The 17,404-nt window shown below is 48.2% G+C and overlaps 1 protein-coding gene across 2 annotated transcripts in view; it reads right to left on the bottom strand.

Moving 5' to 3' along the window:
• The window catches only part of LOC146869412 (solute carrier family 12 member 6-like), an 815,412-nt gene that overhangs the window by 655,421 nt on the left and 142,587 nt on the right, over window positions 1–17,404 (bottom strand). The window contains exons 1-2 of one of the 2 annotated variants that reach the window (XM_085599788.1): window positions 1,658–1,749; window positions 452–486 (exon numbers count right to left, since the gene is read on the bottom strand). Coding sequence is in view for 1 of the 2 variants with exons in the window: in XM_085599784.1 (XP_085455910.1) it covers window positions 1,658–1,746 (89 nt within the window). In the remaining variant the exon portion in view is untranslated. Of the gene's footprint in view, window positions 1–451; window positions 487–1,657; window positions 1,750–17,404 lie in introns of those variants that run through there. The other variant, XM_085599784.1, reaches the window with a different exon arrangement.

Below are 17,404 nucleotides of genomic sequence, written 5' to 3'. Positions count from 1 at the left end.
AAAGCTTATAGAGATATGATAGACAAAGACAAAATGTTTGAAAAACTGCCCTCACACACACGAATGTGGCATGCTTCATCATAGGGCTGCTAACACACCCCTGCGCAGACCAACGCCTGGGATGGAGCAATAGGGTGGGAGGCAAAACAAGCAATAATAGGGATCAAAGATATGAAAAGTGCAGGAAAATATATTAAAACTAGCTCAGGGATGTCCCAAAGCCCATTTTATTCCTGGGCTCCCCGGCTAGAGTTGAAAAGGTCAATTGACCTCAAGGATGGCGGTGAGCATGGTTTTATTATGCACCATTCGCCCCTCCTCACTGCAGAATGGACAACATGTTTCAGCCGGCTATTTGTCTCTTCCCCGGTTTTCTTCAGGACTGAGAAAGAGCCCTAGCGTCAGGACCTCTATTCTGTATTTGAGGGTCTAAGACTGAACCAGTACTTACGTGTGGGTCTCGTATCCACACTCTGGATTATTAATCTGCAAATAAAAAAAATAATAAAGTGAAAGAAATGTGTTCATTTTTACATTCAAAAACATGTTGCTTTGTGGGTGAGGGTAGTTTTTCAAACATGTTGACTTTGTCTATCATGTCTTTAAGCGGTGAGTCTTTTCACTCCTACTTCCTTTTGTGTGCGAAGATTGTTGTTGAGGAGGTCGAAGTAGGAGTAGTTTCTCCTACCCCTCCCCAGTGTGTGGAACTAATGTGGTAATCACCTTCACAATTTCAGGTACATTTGACAAAAAGTGCTAACATTCTCAGATCTACATTAAACTACACATTCCGAAAAGCAATGTAAACATGTAAGCGTCTGCCACATTACATACTGTTTTGTCGATAGCTGATAAAGTTATAACAAAATCAAGAAACGCATTTAAATGAACTTTCAGATGTCCGCTGTTTATAACTTAAATATAAAAAAAAACCTACTTTACGATTTATAAATAAACCACAAAAAACACATTCAAAGTTAAAGTCTAATTTTAGGGCAGGTTCAGTGCAATTCTGTGGGGCACACACTCCTAGGTGACCTACAGTGAAAAACACTTCTGTTTTTAACCCCCGCTGCTACCATGGTTACCTTATCCTCTCCTGGACAGATATTAAGGAAGCCTGACACAACAAGACGTAGCTGGAAGGCCTATTGGGATCCACATTTTTTGCAGATTTGTTAATTATGTCAAAATTATTCGCAAACCAAAAAAAGTCTTGTCAATAGAAAGTGAGGCTCAATCACACCTATAGAGTTGCTATGGCTGAAGCGAACGTATATCACAATATGATGCTATGCATCATATATGCTGGGTATAGATAGGGACCGTAAAGGAGCACAACAAATATCGCAGAACTCTTGGCTAATCTGAATGTACGGTTTATGGAGCACTCTGTGTGTGCAGAAGGTACTTAGGTTTGTAGTAGATAAAGCAGATGTGAGCAGTGTTCCTACACACTGTGCCACAGTGGGCTCGAAGTAGGGAAAGATTAACTGCAGGTGAAGGAGTTGCTTGGGGGATGCTGAATGGTCTGGCAGAGATCACGGTATTAAGAATCTCTCAGATGGCAGATAAAGTCCAATAAAGGGCACATTACTAACGACACGTGCCGCCCAGTCCCATCCGCCACACCATACAAACTCACGCTGACGCTCACCTCAAACAGCGCCAGGTTCCGGTCAAAAGACTCTTCTCCATTGTCAAAGTTGTTGAGGTGTAACACAGAATCTTTCCTCGGAGTGTCTCCTGCAAAGGGAAAGAAAAAAAGAAATAGTGAGGTCGTGAGAAGGGAAAACTGCTGCATTCCGCCATGTTCTGAGTGTTGCCCTGCAGACGCAGTGATTGATCGGCGCTGGGGCCCTGAAAATCAATAAAGGTCGACCTTCCCATTCTCAAATCTTAAGAAAATATGTATAGATTCTAAAACGCCTCCTTCTGAACAAGAATCGTAATAAACACTTCTCACTTTTAGAGGTCTTCGCCAAACACAAACTTAAAACAAGCATTGGCATAGCCAATAGGTCTCGCTTTTGGGACCTTCTAAGTATTTAGTTATGCAGCACAATATCCTTGGTGCAATAACAACTGTTGCATGGCTAAATACGTATAAGGTCCCAAAGGCGTGACCTATTGGCTATGCCAATGCTTGTTTGTTGTTAATTGCGCCCTGCATGAGGTTATAAGTCTAGCACACACTGCTACCTAGAACAGCACTTGGACTTCCAGAGAAAGAGAGATTAGGAAGATAAACAGGGAGGCGGTATCCGCTCCCACTGCAGCCCGGGCCACACTCCGAGGAAGGAAGCTGAAAGCGGTTGTAATTTCATCTTGAATCCTGAAAAACGTAACTTTTCTATCTTATATTAACATAAAATACCCCTTAGTAGCAACGTTTCTTTAAGTTTTCTTTCACAGCTGTTTATTACTGATATGGCTTAGCACTTTGATGCACACTTGGGTCACGCCAATTCACATCCCAAAATGAACAAATAAATAGAGACATGAAGGCTGAGAGAGGGCTACAGAAAGCAAGAGATTGATACAAGATATATCTAGGAAAATAGAGAAAGTTCGAGAGAAGAGTGTGAGAAAATGGGAAATGGAACGAGTGAAAAAAAACCTGAGAGATACGAAGGGCGAATTGCAGGAGAGGGGAGAGAAAAAAAGCGCATCGAAAGAAGACAGATGAAGGGACAGAGATGGAGCGATAGATAAGAACACAGAATGGGTGCATAAATGAGTAGAGGGAAAGTAAGGAAAATAAGATAGAAAGAAAAGAGAAGAAAAGCGATGGAGTGTGACAAACCGGGAGCACGAAAGGGAAAAGGAGAGTGAGTGAATGCGGAATATAGCCTTAGAAGAAGGAAATGGTTACCTTTATGTAGAACGATAGAAAGGAAGGCAGATTAAGGGGGGCGTCAAGGTGGGGAAGACGGGGTGAAAAGAAAAGAGAGCGGGGAGTCGCGGGTAAAAGAAATAGATTAACGGATATCCCGAACTGAATGAGATGCCAAATATATCGGAAACGTTCGGCTTACTTCGGAGAAGTTCCCGCATTGGCTTCGTATGGTTCCTCTGAGTTGCCGTCTCTTTTCGACATATTGTCCGCAGGACGTAGAGAACACACCGGGGAAAGGAAAGAACCCCGGCAGAGATGGGCGAGTGTTGATAGGGTACCTGGGTCGCTTGTATGCATGGAGGAGTCAGGAGAGAAGCGGGAGGTAATACATTAGATAATACATTCTGCGCTCATCTTACAGAGAAAAAAGCGTGTAGAAATAGTGCCGGAGCGTAGAGTAACACCTGCCACCTGAAAGTCAACAGAGGTTTGGACGCCCCATTGTTAATTGGGCGCCGCGAGTAAACAACATTAGAGACAGGCTGCCCGAGTGTAAAAAGAGTGACTCCAGGCACCTGTAGGCCACCAAAATAAAATACGCGATGTGAAAGAATTCAGCAGCGGGAAAATCGCGCTGTGAGAAACGCTTGTAGACCAGACCCCGGAAAACCTATGCAGCAGCAGAGATGAGTTCACAACCATATGTGAGGGATCACATGCACAGACAGCAAAGGGATTGAATCAAAAAGAATGCACAGTGGGTTGCTAACGCGTCTTTCCTCTCTCGGCGCGGCTCTCTGAATGAAACGCGAGCGCCCTAGGGGGAGGCGGGTATTTAGGAGCTGCACGTGATAACAAGGCAGGCACTTAATTAGTAATGCACGATTAGCACCTGTGGGCTAATTAGCTGGTCCGGGTGTACTGGAGCCCAGTGGCGGAGAAACCTATTACCCTCAATGCGTGGTGACTTGAGAAGCACCGATCACATGGAATGTATTGATTTGTAGTCCAATTAGGGTTATGCCAAAGACAATCCAGCTATTGCCCAAAAATTGTGGTTTTTAAAAGAATAAGCATTGGACACACGCGCGCCTCGCGCATGAAGTTTAAAAAAAAAAGAAAAATAAGCCTGGCCGAGCGTGGCGCGCGCGCTTGGGGGCGGGGGAGCGGACCCTTTGAAGTACTCCCAAAAGGCGGATTGCATGGCGGCACGATGCGCGTGATTGTGCGCGTGCTAGCCATGCAATCCGCTTTTTGGGAGCACTTTTGAAACCCGTATTCTATAGTCTCGCTTTGCGATCGCTTACGCGATAGCAAGGCGAGACCTAACAAGAATGCACCAAAAAAGACCAGAGTGGCAATTTCTACCCTAATGTACCACCTGTGACACAACTGACCAGGTACTGCAAAAAGAATTTCTCATGAAGGTAAGTGAAATGCGGGGCTGTGGGGAAAGTACTGCCAGACAAAAGTGTTAGTGAAACGGCTTTGTGCAGTACGTAGGGAGACCATAGCAGGTACTGCGCCTTGGGTATGTATGAACGGAGCTCAGTTGTGGGGGACTGCACCTGGGAAGGAGGCATTCCAAGGAGTTTTCCAGATGGCGAGGTGAGAGGCTGTTTACAGGAAGTATTGGGGGGGATGAGAGCTGAAGAAGGTAGAGTCATGATGTAAGTGGGACTGGCTGACAAGTGATACATGGTTGGCAGGTAATGGGGCTTGAATCTTGACGGCTGGTTATTGGAACTAGTGCTTAGGGAAGAGGGAAACAGATTTTGTTACTAGGTACTAGTACTTGGGCGACATAAAGAGGCAGACAGCAAAGTGGTCTGAAATTGTCCCGATATTCTCCCAGGTTAGGTGCACAAAACTTTTTTTTTATTTTAATTTGTACATTCCGAAACTAGTAATTTTGCATTCCACGTTCTGAATAAGTACCAAAATACAAAGGAAGAATAACCAGGACTAGATGACTCACACAGTGGACATTCGCACCTTAAAATCTTCGAGGGGAGGCAGAAAGAGGATAGAGAAAGGTAGGGAGACAGATAGTCCCGTAGAGAGAGAAAAAATATTGTAGGAGGAAAGTGCATATCAATGTGAGGAACAGAGAGGGAAAACAAAAAGCTATTTATAATGGGTTAGAGGGGGATACATGTGAAGGGAAGAAGAGGCAAAAGGAACGCAAGAGAGTGAAAGACAGAGCTCTGAAGGGTACGTGGTGATCAATCTCCTCAAACACTTTGATCTCCTCCATTAGTAAAATTCCCAATTCCAGCCATCATGTACACTCCATTAGTACCAATTTCTTGAATGCAACCAAGTGCTCACCACCATACGAGCTTCCAGTTCTAAGCCAGTGTTTTCCACGTCCAGTCTTGCGCTGTGCTGCTACAGAAAGTGACCAATCACATGCAAATCAGCCCCAGTTCTGCCTCAACACAACAGCTAAGACGAACTAAATGGTGCACATCTTAACAGGATAACAAGCAACCCCAGACCGAAATTCGCCTTCCGGGTCTCATCATCTAGATACAACTAGAGTTCAATGACATAGCAAGCATTGGCTCCTATCTGGATATAGCATCTGCATTTAGGATATTTCAGTGAGTGGCCCCAATCAAGCCTCTCCAGTTCCCCTATAGGCTAGACTGAGTCCAATAAACTCACATTCCCGAGCAGACCTTTGTCTGGACCCGTCTAGTCAACTGCGGTATATCAAGAGGTCATACGGGAATAGAGATAGATTTGTTCTGTCTAAACCTTACAAACCCATCTTCGCCCCCTAAATCCACACCACTGGTTCTACTGCTCCTGTGCTACAAGCATTGTCAAAACTAATAGTTCTGGCTTTAATGTGGCAACATATGAATTACCAATCTCTGTCAAATTCTGTACTTGTTATGTCTTTGATCTGTTTTTTAGTCACCAAGCTTGCTAATCCATGCAGCAAAATACACAGTGAAGTGACACAAACTTGCAGATTTGTGCTTGCCTATGTTCCCATTCTCGGATCATACATCCATAGCCAAACCAACAGGCTTTGCTAAAGCCTGTATGTTGACCTTAATCGTCCTCTCCAGTAGTTATCTCCTCTGACTTGTCCATTTCCTTCCTCTTCTCCTTTTAACTCCCACCTGTCTCATCATGCTCAGGTCTTCCAGAGCAACTCCCAGACACCATAGACTAAAGGACTACTGTAGACACCAGAACTAACGCTTAACACTATATTTATTTTACACAGCTTGCCATCTCCGACATTGAGACACTCTAGGCATCAGCCCATTGTACCACATCGAGGCTGTAAGTGTGGCTTTATCCTGACTGTTCCATCTTGTTTGACCTACGTACAGTAGATTTTCTCAAATGTCTCAGTACTGCCGACCACTTTCACGTACTGTTAAGCATTTGGCTATATTTGCCATGCCCAGGACCTGAGATCAGTTCCAACGGTCTACCTTACGGGGTGTCTGCAGAATCTTTTTTTTTATTTTTTTTAAATAATTTTTATTGGCATTTGCACAAGTTATCATATAACAAAAAAAAAAGAAAGGATCTTCCTAATACAGTACAGTTTGCATTACACCAAGATTAGGAAGGAGAAGGAAACAAAGAAAATCCCCATTACCTTAAGTACAGTTTCAGAAAGCCATTCCTTTGCCTCATATGGTTTTTGTAGGGATCTGTGCCAGAAATCCCCCCATTCATACTTGCAAGGGGGTTGACAAGGTCTAAATGTCTCCTTAACTCTATTCCTTACATGACAATTTCAATAAGGCCAAAACCCTCCGTATATGCTCCAAATATTCATCACTGAGCTCAATCCCTTTATAGGGTAACCAAACCACCAAACAATAACTGAATCCCGCCAGGGGCCTACCCCTATCCCATGGTCCTCTAGAGTCATGCATTACTATCAGTGTGGATCCCCCCCAACAAAGGCGGGGTAGTGCGGGGGGGGGAGGGACAGAAAACTAGAAAAAGAAAAGAAAAGAAAAAAAAAAGAAGAAAAAAAAACAAGAGGGAGAGAGGCAAGGAAATACCCATATCACCCCATCTCAAGCCCAGGGACCGCCTAACCAATAGTTTATCCCCACTATTTCACCCAACCCCTGTCCGGTCCTCCAGTGTCTCCAGCTCCGCACTATCACTCCTCTCCGGATCATCCCTAGACTCCCATGCCTGGACAATAGCTCCCCAGCGCTCGGCAAGCGGTTTTCGCCTCTTGGTGATTCTGTCTTCTGTAATAAGGGCCTTCTCCTCCGCCCTTGCCCATCGTGTGACCTCTGCTCCCCAGAGCATTATAGACGGGGTAATTTTAGCCTTCCACCTAAGCGCTATCTGGCTCTTCGCCAATAAAAGCACTAAGTCTACAAACCGGTGCCCCAGCTTGCGAGCCTTTGGTCTGGGATAGAGACCCAGTAAACAGACCTCTGGGGTACAAGCCAGAGTCCCTTCCAGCACTCTATTGACTTGTGCCAGGACCTCACCCCAATACACAACAAGCTGGGGGCAAGACCACATCATATGGTCAAAATCTGCGTCTAGGGCTGCACATCTAGCGCAGAAGATGTCCGTCCGCTGATAAATAGTATTCAGCCTATGCGGGGTCAGGTATGTCCTGTGGAGCACATTAAACTGTAGCACCTTAAATGCAGTGTTTCTAGATACCTTCTTGGGGCTTCGTATGACTTTCTGCCACTCTTGATCTGTGAAAGGCCTGCCTATGGAAGCCGCCCATCTCCCCCTAAGGCCTCCCAATTCTTCTGGCGTCAAACCCCGTATTGCCAAGTACAGCCATCTGATCAGGTGGCCCGCCGAGCCCAAAGTTGCCACAGCTTCCAGTGCAGAGTGTGGATCCAGTTCCGTAGTGTGGGGTCCCCATAACTCAACTATGGCCCGTCTCAGCCTATGGTAATTCAGGAACTGTCCCGCCGGGAGCTCATGGTATTCCAGGAATTCCTGTAGTGGGAGCCACTCACCATCCCTATAACAATCCCCAATGGTGTGTATCCCCGCCTCATACCACCCAGTCAATTGTCGGTGGGTAAGCGGTGGTCCTCTTCCTGCCTGCGGGTTACCTGTGAGGGGGGATACCTGTGAGGGGGGATACCTGTAGCATACCGTGTTCGGGCTCGGGAACGTGTCACACAGGGGTCCCAGCATTTCACCGCCACGGAAAGCAGTACCCCCATAGGTAGTATCTTTTGCCGCCTATCCAAAAGTCGAGGATATAATCTGGCTGGAGCCGTCCCCATCGGCAGCAATATAGTGTCACTGTCTCTACCGCCCAACCAGCGAGTCAGCCACTGCAGCTGTGCCGCCAGATAGTAGCCTTCGAAATCCGGGGCTCCGAGTCCTCCGGAAGCCAACTGCAGCCTCAAAGTTTGCAACGATACCCGGTTCCGGCCACCATCCCATATAAGAGAACACAGGAGTTCATCCAACGTCTGAAACCAAGCCCTGGGGATCAGCACTGGAAGGTTCACAAAGTGATACAACAACCGGGGGAGCATCACCATTTTAGAAAGTGCCAGGCGGGCCATAAGAGGCAACTTTAGTGAGTGCCAAAATGTGACCTGAGGCTTCCTAAAGAAGCCCCCAGATTCCCTTCGAACATATCCATCTGTGTGTGGTATATCTGAATCCCGAGGTATTTAATGGAAACCGGTGCCCATACCAATGTGTTCGGCACTGTCACAGGTCGGGGCATGCTAGGCCTAAGCGGGAAGACAAAGGTCTTTCGTGTATTCACTCGTAGGCCTGAAAAGGCTGCGAATTCTCCAAACAAGTCCACGATCATCCGGACTCCCATAGAGCAGTCTCTCAAATAAGTCAGGACATCGTCCGCGTATAAGGAAATGATATGATTCGCTCCCTCTATCGGTATTCCCACTCCCTCCGCCTCCCTCCGTATGCGTGCGGCCAGAGGTTCCATGGCGAGTGCAAAGATCAATGGGGATAACGGGCATCCCTGCCCAGTCCCCCTATAGATGGGGTAGGGGGACGAGATGGTGCCTCCCGTCCGTACTCGTGCACTCGGGCTCTTGTAGAGGAGCTTAATCCATTGCAACCAGCCGTCTCCCAGCTGCATCTCCATCATAACTGCGAATTTGAAAGTCCCACCGGAGGGAATCAAAAGCTTTCTCCAGGTCGATGGCTATCACAACGGCATCCGGGAAATCGCCAAGTGAGGGGTGGAACATCAAATGATAAAGACGTCTCAAATTACTTGACGTCGAGCGAGCTGGAATACAGCCGCATTGGTCTGTGTGGACCAGTTGCCGCATATGGGGAAGAAGTCTCAACGCTAAGGCCTTACTCAGGATCTTAAAATCCATATTCAACATGGAAAGTGGTCGGAAATCGGATAGTGGGGCCTGACCCGAATTTGTTTTCGGGAGGGGAATCACCAATGCTTCCCTAATCGAGGGAGGTAACAGTCCAGCTTCCAGGGCCAGAGCATAAACCCGTTCCAATTGAGGAGCCAGTATATCAATATACGTAGCATAGAACTCCGCGGGCAGGCCATCCGACCCAGGTGTGTTCCCCTTCGCCATCTCTCTTATCGATTCTTTGATAGCTCCTACCCCCAGCGGAGCAGCCAGTTGAGTCGGATAGGTACGGTCCAGCTGCACTAAACCTTGAGTCTCCAGGTACCGCTGCATTGATGCAACTTCACATGGGTCAGGGTCATCGTATAAGGCCTCATAGTACATCCGGAAGGCTCCATTGATATCACCTGGAGAGGTTAGTATCTGGCCCGTAAAATCCGTAACACTGGTTATGGGGGACCCCCTGCCCACCAGCCTAATCAACCACGCGAGTAGTTTACTCCCCCTTCCTCCTTCTGCATGCTGGGCAGCTTGATGCGTTTGCCAGACTATGGCCCTCAGTCGGTCCCAGGCATGGTGATACTGGCTCCTCAGCTCCACAAGTCGGTCCCCTGTTTGTCCCCCCTCCGCCGCTTCGTTATCTGCCAGGAGTATCCAGGCTTCTATCTCTTCCAACTCCTGTGTTACCAAGCGTCTTGTGCCAACTGTCTTCCCTAAGCAAAACCCCCTCACCACCACCTTGCACGCATCCCACTCTACCAGCCGAGAACTAGCCGTACCTCCATTAGTGGTGAAGTAGTCAGTCAACCGTTCAGCGAGATCGTGTTGGAATCCTTCATCTTCCAGCAATATAGGACTAAGGCGCCAGCTGGGAATCAGAGTCCGCTCCCGAAGTGGAGTAAACCTCATAATCAATGGGCTGTGGTCTGATAGTGATCGACCCAGATACTCAGTAGCAGAAAGTAAGGAGGACAGGGATGAAGAGCACCAAAACATGTCTAGTCGGGTATGCAGATCATATAAATGCAAGTAATAGGAGTAGCCCCGCGTCCCGGGATTATGTAGCCTCCAAACATCCCTTAAGTCCCATCCCTGGGCCCATGCTCTCAACCCTCTAGCTGTTGTTTCAACCGGAGTCCCATGAAGCGGGGGTGTTGATCTATCCCAGTGCACATCAGCTATGCAATTAAAGTCCCCAACTATTATCAGATCTGTATGTGGGAAGTTGGCCAGGACCTCCGAGAGGTCAGACAGAAAGGAAATCTGATCTCTATTCGGGCTATAAACATTCACCAATGTCACCTCTCTGCCTCTCAAAGTACCTGTAATTATCACGTATCTCCCTTCCTGATTGATCCTTTGCCTAAGGAGCCTAAAGGGAACCCCCGGTTTAATCCAAATCAGGACCCGCCTGGAGAAAGCGGAATACGTAGTAGCATACAGCTGTCCCCGCAAGCGCCTACCCAGACGTGCCATCTCCCCCTCCGCCAAATGAGTTTCCTGCAGCATAACCACCTGCGCCCCTCTACGCCGAACATAGGACAGTACCTGATATCGTTTCAGCGGTGATCTCATCCCTCAAACATTCCAGGTTACCAGTTGGAACTGCTCGGGCTTACCGCCTGTCATCACCATTCTGCAATATCGTGCTCCCCCACCCCCGCTCCACACTTGAAACCTTTTCTGTGCCCCTGGCGGAAGCAAACAACCCCCTTATCTAAAACTCCCCATCCCAAGAGCGGATTGGCAACGGCCAACCACCCAAACCTATCAACAGAACCCATGGTGATGCTTCTCACCACTCAACAAAGGCAAAGTAATCAAAGGTCTAAAGGAAACTACCCTCAGACCGGCTGTGGGTGCGTGGCAAGATCAGTGACGTCTGCCAAGATAGCCCGCTAACCGCCGACTATCCTCATGATTAACCCTGAACCCCCTTCCAATCCCACCCCCAGAAAGCCGCGCCCCCGCAGGACAACGGTTCTCTGTCAGGCTATACCCCCCCGCAGTGTTCTACCGCTTTCTCCCTGTAGCAAGGCCAACCCCCACTACACCATACAAGTGATTATAATCTAGTCCCTCTCCTACAATAACCCCCTACAAGTCATCAGCAGTCCGCAGTGTTACCGACGGCGGGACCCCACTGGTAGCCTGCGAGCTTTCTGAGTCTATGTCCTCCTCCCCATACTTAGCCTCGGAGTCCGTTTCAGAGGGAGAGTCTCTGGACTGCATCACTGCGGCCACCGTCTCCAGAACTTCAGCGCGCTCTGCGGCCAGACGTGTCGGGCTGGGTTTCTTTACAGTTGTCCGGCGCCTCCGTTGTCGTAAACGTTTCCCTGCACGCATCTGACCCACTGTTTGGCGTCTCGAGGTCGAGTGAGGGGAGCCACCCGCCCAATACGTCTCCAACCAGTCCCAAGCTGTTTGTGGGTCCTCACAGAAGTGAGTCTTTCCTTCCATCATAATTTTTAGACGAGCAGGGAACATTAAGGCGTACTGAATGCCTTCTTCTCTTAGGGCCTTCTTCACTTCAAAGAACGAGGCTCTCCGTCTTTGTACCTCCAAGGTGTAATCAGGGAATAGCGTCACTTTACTGTTGCCTACTGCAAAGGGGCCCACTTCTCATGCTCTCCTCAGCAAAAGGTCTCTGTCTCTGAAGTGCAGCAACTTAGCCACCACCGTCCATGGAGGCCGACCAGGAGCAGGCGGACGTGCCGGCACTCGGTGCGCTCGTTCAAGGGTATAAAATGTGGAGAGGCCCTGCGGCGCCACCACCCTCCGGAGCCAGTCCTCTAAGTAAGCCACCAAATCCATGCCTTCTTCACCTTCCGGCAGTCCCACCACTTGAATATTACTTCTACGGTTCCTCCCTTCCGCATCCTCTGCTCTCTTTTCCAGTAGCAACATTCTCTGGGATAGGTCCCCCACCTGCCCTTGCAGCCCCTGCTGTATCGGTACCATAGTCTCCAGTGACCCCCTCCACCTGCTTCACCCGATTCGAGAGCTTCGCGTGTTCAGCTCTCAAGATGCTCCATGTCCTTAGAGTCTTGCGTCCCTCTACTTACATCCCGTTCAAGAGGGGGGACCCGTCTGCCGTGCCCTGGGATTCCCCATGTCTGTGGTTTGTCGTGCTCTTACCGTCCGAGGGTTGCTGACTCGCTGTGGGACAAGCTCCTCCCCCGGGCAAGGGGGTATCCACCACTCCAGTGTCTGTCAAGGATGAGGATGAAGAAAAACTGCCAAATGGTGAGTGATGGGAACCCTATAGTACCAGTCAATAACACAGCAGAGCGTACCTGTTCCCAGAACACAGAGTGCCTCTCGGAACCCGGCAAAAGTCACATTTCCATCTCAAGGAGTTTACCAAATGTGGGATTCGCAGTGTGACATCCTAAGTACTCCCACGTCGCCACCCAGCCGCCGATATCTCATTCTGGCATACAAACTCCATGCGAGGTGGCTGTCCTCTCAGCCCTGGAAAAAAACTGGCGCTGCTCCGCTCCCCCGGGACTCCCGCCTTTTATGTCACCTCCTTTCCAGAGGGCCGCCAGGTCTCTGCACCCCGTGCGCTTCTCCAGGTGTTGGTATTCCACTTCCGGTCTTATCAATGCGGGTGATCTCTCTTCCCCTCGCCGGCTCCCAAAATGAGGCCCCACCGCCGGCGGCGCCGACGGAGCCAACACCATCCACCTCGTCTCCTGTAGGGACCCCGCAGTGCGTCACCTTAAGCACTCCCACATCGCCTTCCAGTCGCCAATGTTTCTTTGCAGCCTATGAGCTCCGTGTGCGCCTTCCGATCATTCAAATTGGCCCCTCCTGCCACCTCTTCAAACGTCGGGGGCCGCCCGATTTCTGCACCCCAGTCGCGCCTCCAGGCAGACCCCGGTCGCTGGTATATAGTACCTGCGCAGGCTTCTCTGGTCGTACGGATGCGGCCTATCTCCCCTCTCTTCGCCGTCCCTCAAGGCAAGGCCGCCGTGCCAGTGGTGTAGGTGGGGTGTCACCATTCACCGCACGTTCGCCCGGGACCCAGTTCTGCAGGGACGGTGCCGCTCACCGGGAGAGGAAAGAATCGCCTCGGCGGCCCGCCCGCCCCACTCGGCGTCTGTCCTCCGCCACCTGTCCCGGACGCTTCAACCAGCTCTCGGGGCTCCGATCTCCCGGCCTCGATGCCGTTAAGCTGTGGAGCCGCCGCGTACCCACCATCTTGAATATCCCGGCCGGCGGCCCGAGAAGGCGACCCCGCCGGCAGCTCCTCCGCAGTCCTCACTACCACAACCGGCATCGCTCGGCTCCCCCGAGTCTCAGGGGTCTCTCCCAGTTTCTACCCCACATGGGGCCGAGGGTAAGCAGGTAGTATACAGGATAATTGAGTCGGCTGGTGCGGAGCTGAAGGCTCACGCGTCCGCCATCATCGACTGCTTGGCCACGCCCACCGTGTCTGCAGAATCTTGGCCTTGCAGACCCTGTATGTAATATAAATATCTCAGCCTACTACAAAAGTTTGGCGGACACCAACCTTGAGAATAAGGGTACACTGTAGGGACTACTCTACCAACATTGAAAGCATCTGAATGAAATCAAGAATCTTTCTTGGGAGTCATGGAACAACTCCTCTATATAGTGGCACAGGCCCTTCAACGTCCAAGACTGCTCCATAAAATGTCGGGAGAGCCTCCTGGACATTTTGCAGGCGTAGGGGACAAAAAACATTAAGTAAAAGCATTGCTCCTCTGAGATCCACTTGAGCACTGAACATTAAAACTGGTGGAGAACAGGCAAACTCTTCAGATGTATTGACCCACCCCAGCCCACAAGGCTGTACTTTTTTTTTATACTCATGTTTGTGAAAATCTTTTCCACTCCGTCAAGAAGCCCAGAGCAAGAACCTAGTGAGGAAACAAAGCCACTGCGAGGTCACATTATGAAAACGACAGTCATGCAAAACAGGGTTTCCGCAGAGCAATGTTCAAAATCCAACCATAATAATGTTGCTTTATGCATTTTAAAAGCAATTTGACGTACTAGTTTTTTTTCGTTATACCTTCATTTCTGCAAAGAATACGAACAGAAAGAAAAACCAAAAATGTATTTCTCTCCGTTGCAGGATCCTTAACTTTGTGAGATATATTTAACAATTCTGAAAACTAATAACGACCCCATGATGGAGAAATACGTTTTCTAAGCTATGTAATGCTTTGAAACCGCAGCAAACTATGGCTCTGCACGCTCAATGATATTCAGTTGCGCTTCAAATAAGTCATTTTAGGAGCAATAACTAACTACCTGATGAACACCTGTCAAGTAGCATATCCTTCCTGCCCCAGCAATGCCTTTTAGAGACTACACTTTTGAGGAAGACTCCGTATATGACAGACCCTGGCCTAACTAGAAACCTTAGCAAATTACCAAATGGCCTGTTCTCTAAATACATTACAACGCTTCAGTGAAGTCTAATCACAGACAAAGACATGGCCAAGGAGTCTAGCGTCACCACTGAGCTGGAGTCTTTGTTTATTCCAAGCGTGTATACAGCACCATAGCACGCGGGGCACTTTACGAATGACAGAGAACCCATTCCAGACAACGAATGATCATGGGACTTACATCTTATAACAGAGTACAGGGAGCAGGTCACATTTCACAGAAGAGGTAAAGGAGAGAAGCGGGAGGGGAGGTTCCGTGAAATCTGAATCTGCGTTTTAAACATCGTGGTTCCGTTACGATTTTGGTAACAGCGAACCGTAACTAGTGAGTTCGGCTAGTACGTGTGTTTTCGTCACATTACACCAATGAATTCACTGCGTATTTAGGGTTTTCGTATCGAACCCTGGGTTCCATTTTGCGCATGGTAGCCATTTTGTGGTTGCCCTCACATAGGCCAATGACTGTGGTTAAACGAGCTTTTTGGACAGGCGCACCTTAGCTCGAGTTTGTGCTGACTCCTACATGACTTGAGTGAACTGACCTCGTTGCCCGAGGCTGACCCTGCCAAACCCGTTCCCGCCCACTAGCTGATCTTGATTAAGGGTCAGAGCACGGGATCTTGTAAAAGTTTTATTGCACACAAACATGCCTCATCCTACTTCTATCTGTTTCTGTTTCCTCTTTTATGGGTCCATTTACGATATGGGTTGTGGTCTCTTTATTATGGGTCTGTCCGGCTTGTCTAAAGAAGAATGTTGGGTTTGTTCGATGATTGATCATGGGCCGGACAGCTGAAAAGTGGGTTTTACCGTCATGCGATACCTTTGGTGTGGTTACATGTGATTGGACAATTTGTAAAATAATGGGTGTTTGTCTGGAATGTGATGTTTCTGGCATAAAAAGGGATGACTTGCTTTGTAAAATTGAGCAGTCTCCTGAGAACTCATACCGTGATGACTTCTAGGACTTCTGTCGATCTCGGACGCCACCAAGAAGTATCCTGTGTCTCTGTATTCTAAGACAGGTGAACCCGAAGACTTTGGGCGTGCCCCTGGCGCCGCTGGGTTCAGATTACCCGGTTCTTCAGAGGTGTGACCAAGGAGTGTTAAAAGAGACTTCCGGTTAGTCCAGGAATCGTCAGAACAGATGTGCCCTGAGCTGCTTCCTGAAGGAGAAGATTGGACTATTGAGTTCCCAAAGTGAGTGGGAGGGAGCTCCAGACAGATGCACCCCAGTGAAGATGTGGATCAGTGCTGAGGAGGCTTTGAATCTGGCTACCTCAATTCTTACAACATTCCAATGCATACAAGTTTGATTCTCAAAGATATGGGGGGAAGGTAAGCAGTATTTGGGAGTGGTGGTGGGTGGGTGGGTGGGTGAGTTAAGAAGCATAGCCATACAAGTAAAGCATGCAGAAGATGTTGAAGGTGATCCTAGAATTTCATAGAAAACAAACGACTTCTCTGAGGAGGAAGAGATAATGTTGAACTATTAATAGCAGGTAATCATTCTGGCTGAAGAATGGAAGATTCCACTTTCCCAGTTCTGGCTTTTTTTTTTTATAAACCACTTTATTGGCATATTAACAATATGACTGTCAAATGCAATCATATCACTGCAGAGTGTCCCCTAAAGAGCTTAATATTCAATCTGTTTGTTCAATAAGTCACAGTATGCAAGGCAAACATGTCAACGGTCTATTTATCTTTAAAGAAAGGCAAACATGTCCAAGGCAATCACAGCTCTCAATGTCCCGGATTCATTTCACCAACCCCATACCTTTTAATGAGACAGGTCTCGTCTATACATTTATCAAGAAATCTGCATTGATCCAATCCAACTTCCACTTGGAGATCAACAGGCCAATCACTACCTACACAACCTCTATTCCCAAACAATACCTTGTTTGGCTACTTTCAAGCTGAATTCTACAAACACCCTCACATATCTTTCTAGGCCAAATCTTCTAGGATACTAAGAAGGAATTGCTTGGGGAGGGAAGGGGGTGGGAGGTGGGAGGGGCTGTCCTAAGACTCGGGTCATGGTCCCCACAATTGTCTCTCAAAACGCCTTGAAAACTCTACAGTTCTACACTTTATGAAGTAAGTCACTCCTCTGCTCTTGACACCTCGGGCATGGTGCTGAAGCCTTCCTTCCCACCCAGCAATGTATTCCCCATGTCTAGTAAATGCAATTTAATTCCTTAAACTGTACGAGTCTGTAGGAGACGAAGATGGGCACCTCCATGTGAGCCCCCCTGTTGGAATGTCAATCTGCATCCTCCAAGGGGCCCAAGTCTGTTTCTCACACCTGTTGCAAAGGTGTCAAAAAGCCAGTCATCAATGACTGTGGGGTGCAACGCCCTGTAGTAGTCTAGTCTAATTTGCTATGCCGAGTCCACCATTATCTGAGGATTTACAGCATTTGGCCATGCACATTCTTCGTGTCCTGCTGTTCCACAGAAATATCTAAAAGTCATACATTTAAAGAAACAGAGTGGGGCAATTAGAGGGATATTCTGTACTTTTATATAATATTTTGTGCAGCACCAATCCCCATCAAGGATGATAGCAGCAACAGTGCCCAATGTGAAAGGTCCCTTTCAAGTGCTTCCATTAGTCAACCTATGTTACCTTCCCACATCACTGATTAATTATTAGACCTACATCCCAAGGTATTCCAAGGTATTGAAGCCACCTCTGACTGGTTAATCCAGACCCCAACCCTCTCCAGATCTCCTATAAGCTAGAATTACTCCATAAACTCACAGTCCTGAGCAGAACCTGTTTTGGACTGGTCTGGC

The sequence above is a fragment of the Triturus cristatus genome, chromosome 1_1 (assembly GCF_964204655.1).
Source record: "Triturus cristatus chromosome 1_1, aTriCri1.1, whole genome shotgun sequence".
In the NCBI taxonomy this organism is placed as follows: Eukaryota; Metazoa; Chordata; class Amphibia; order Caudata; family Salamandridae; genus Triturus; species Triturus cristatus.
Note: the sequence above shows the minus strand (reverse complement) of the source record. Positions and strands in the feature narration are given on the sequence as shown.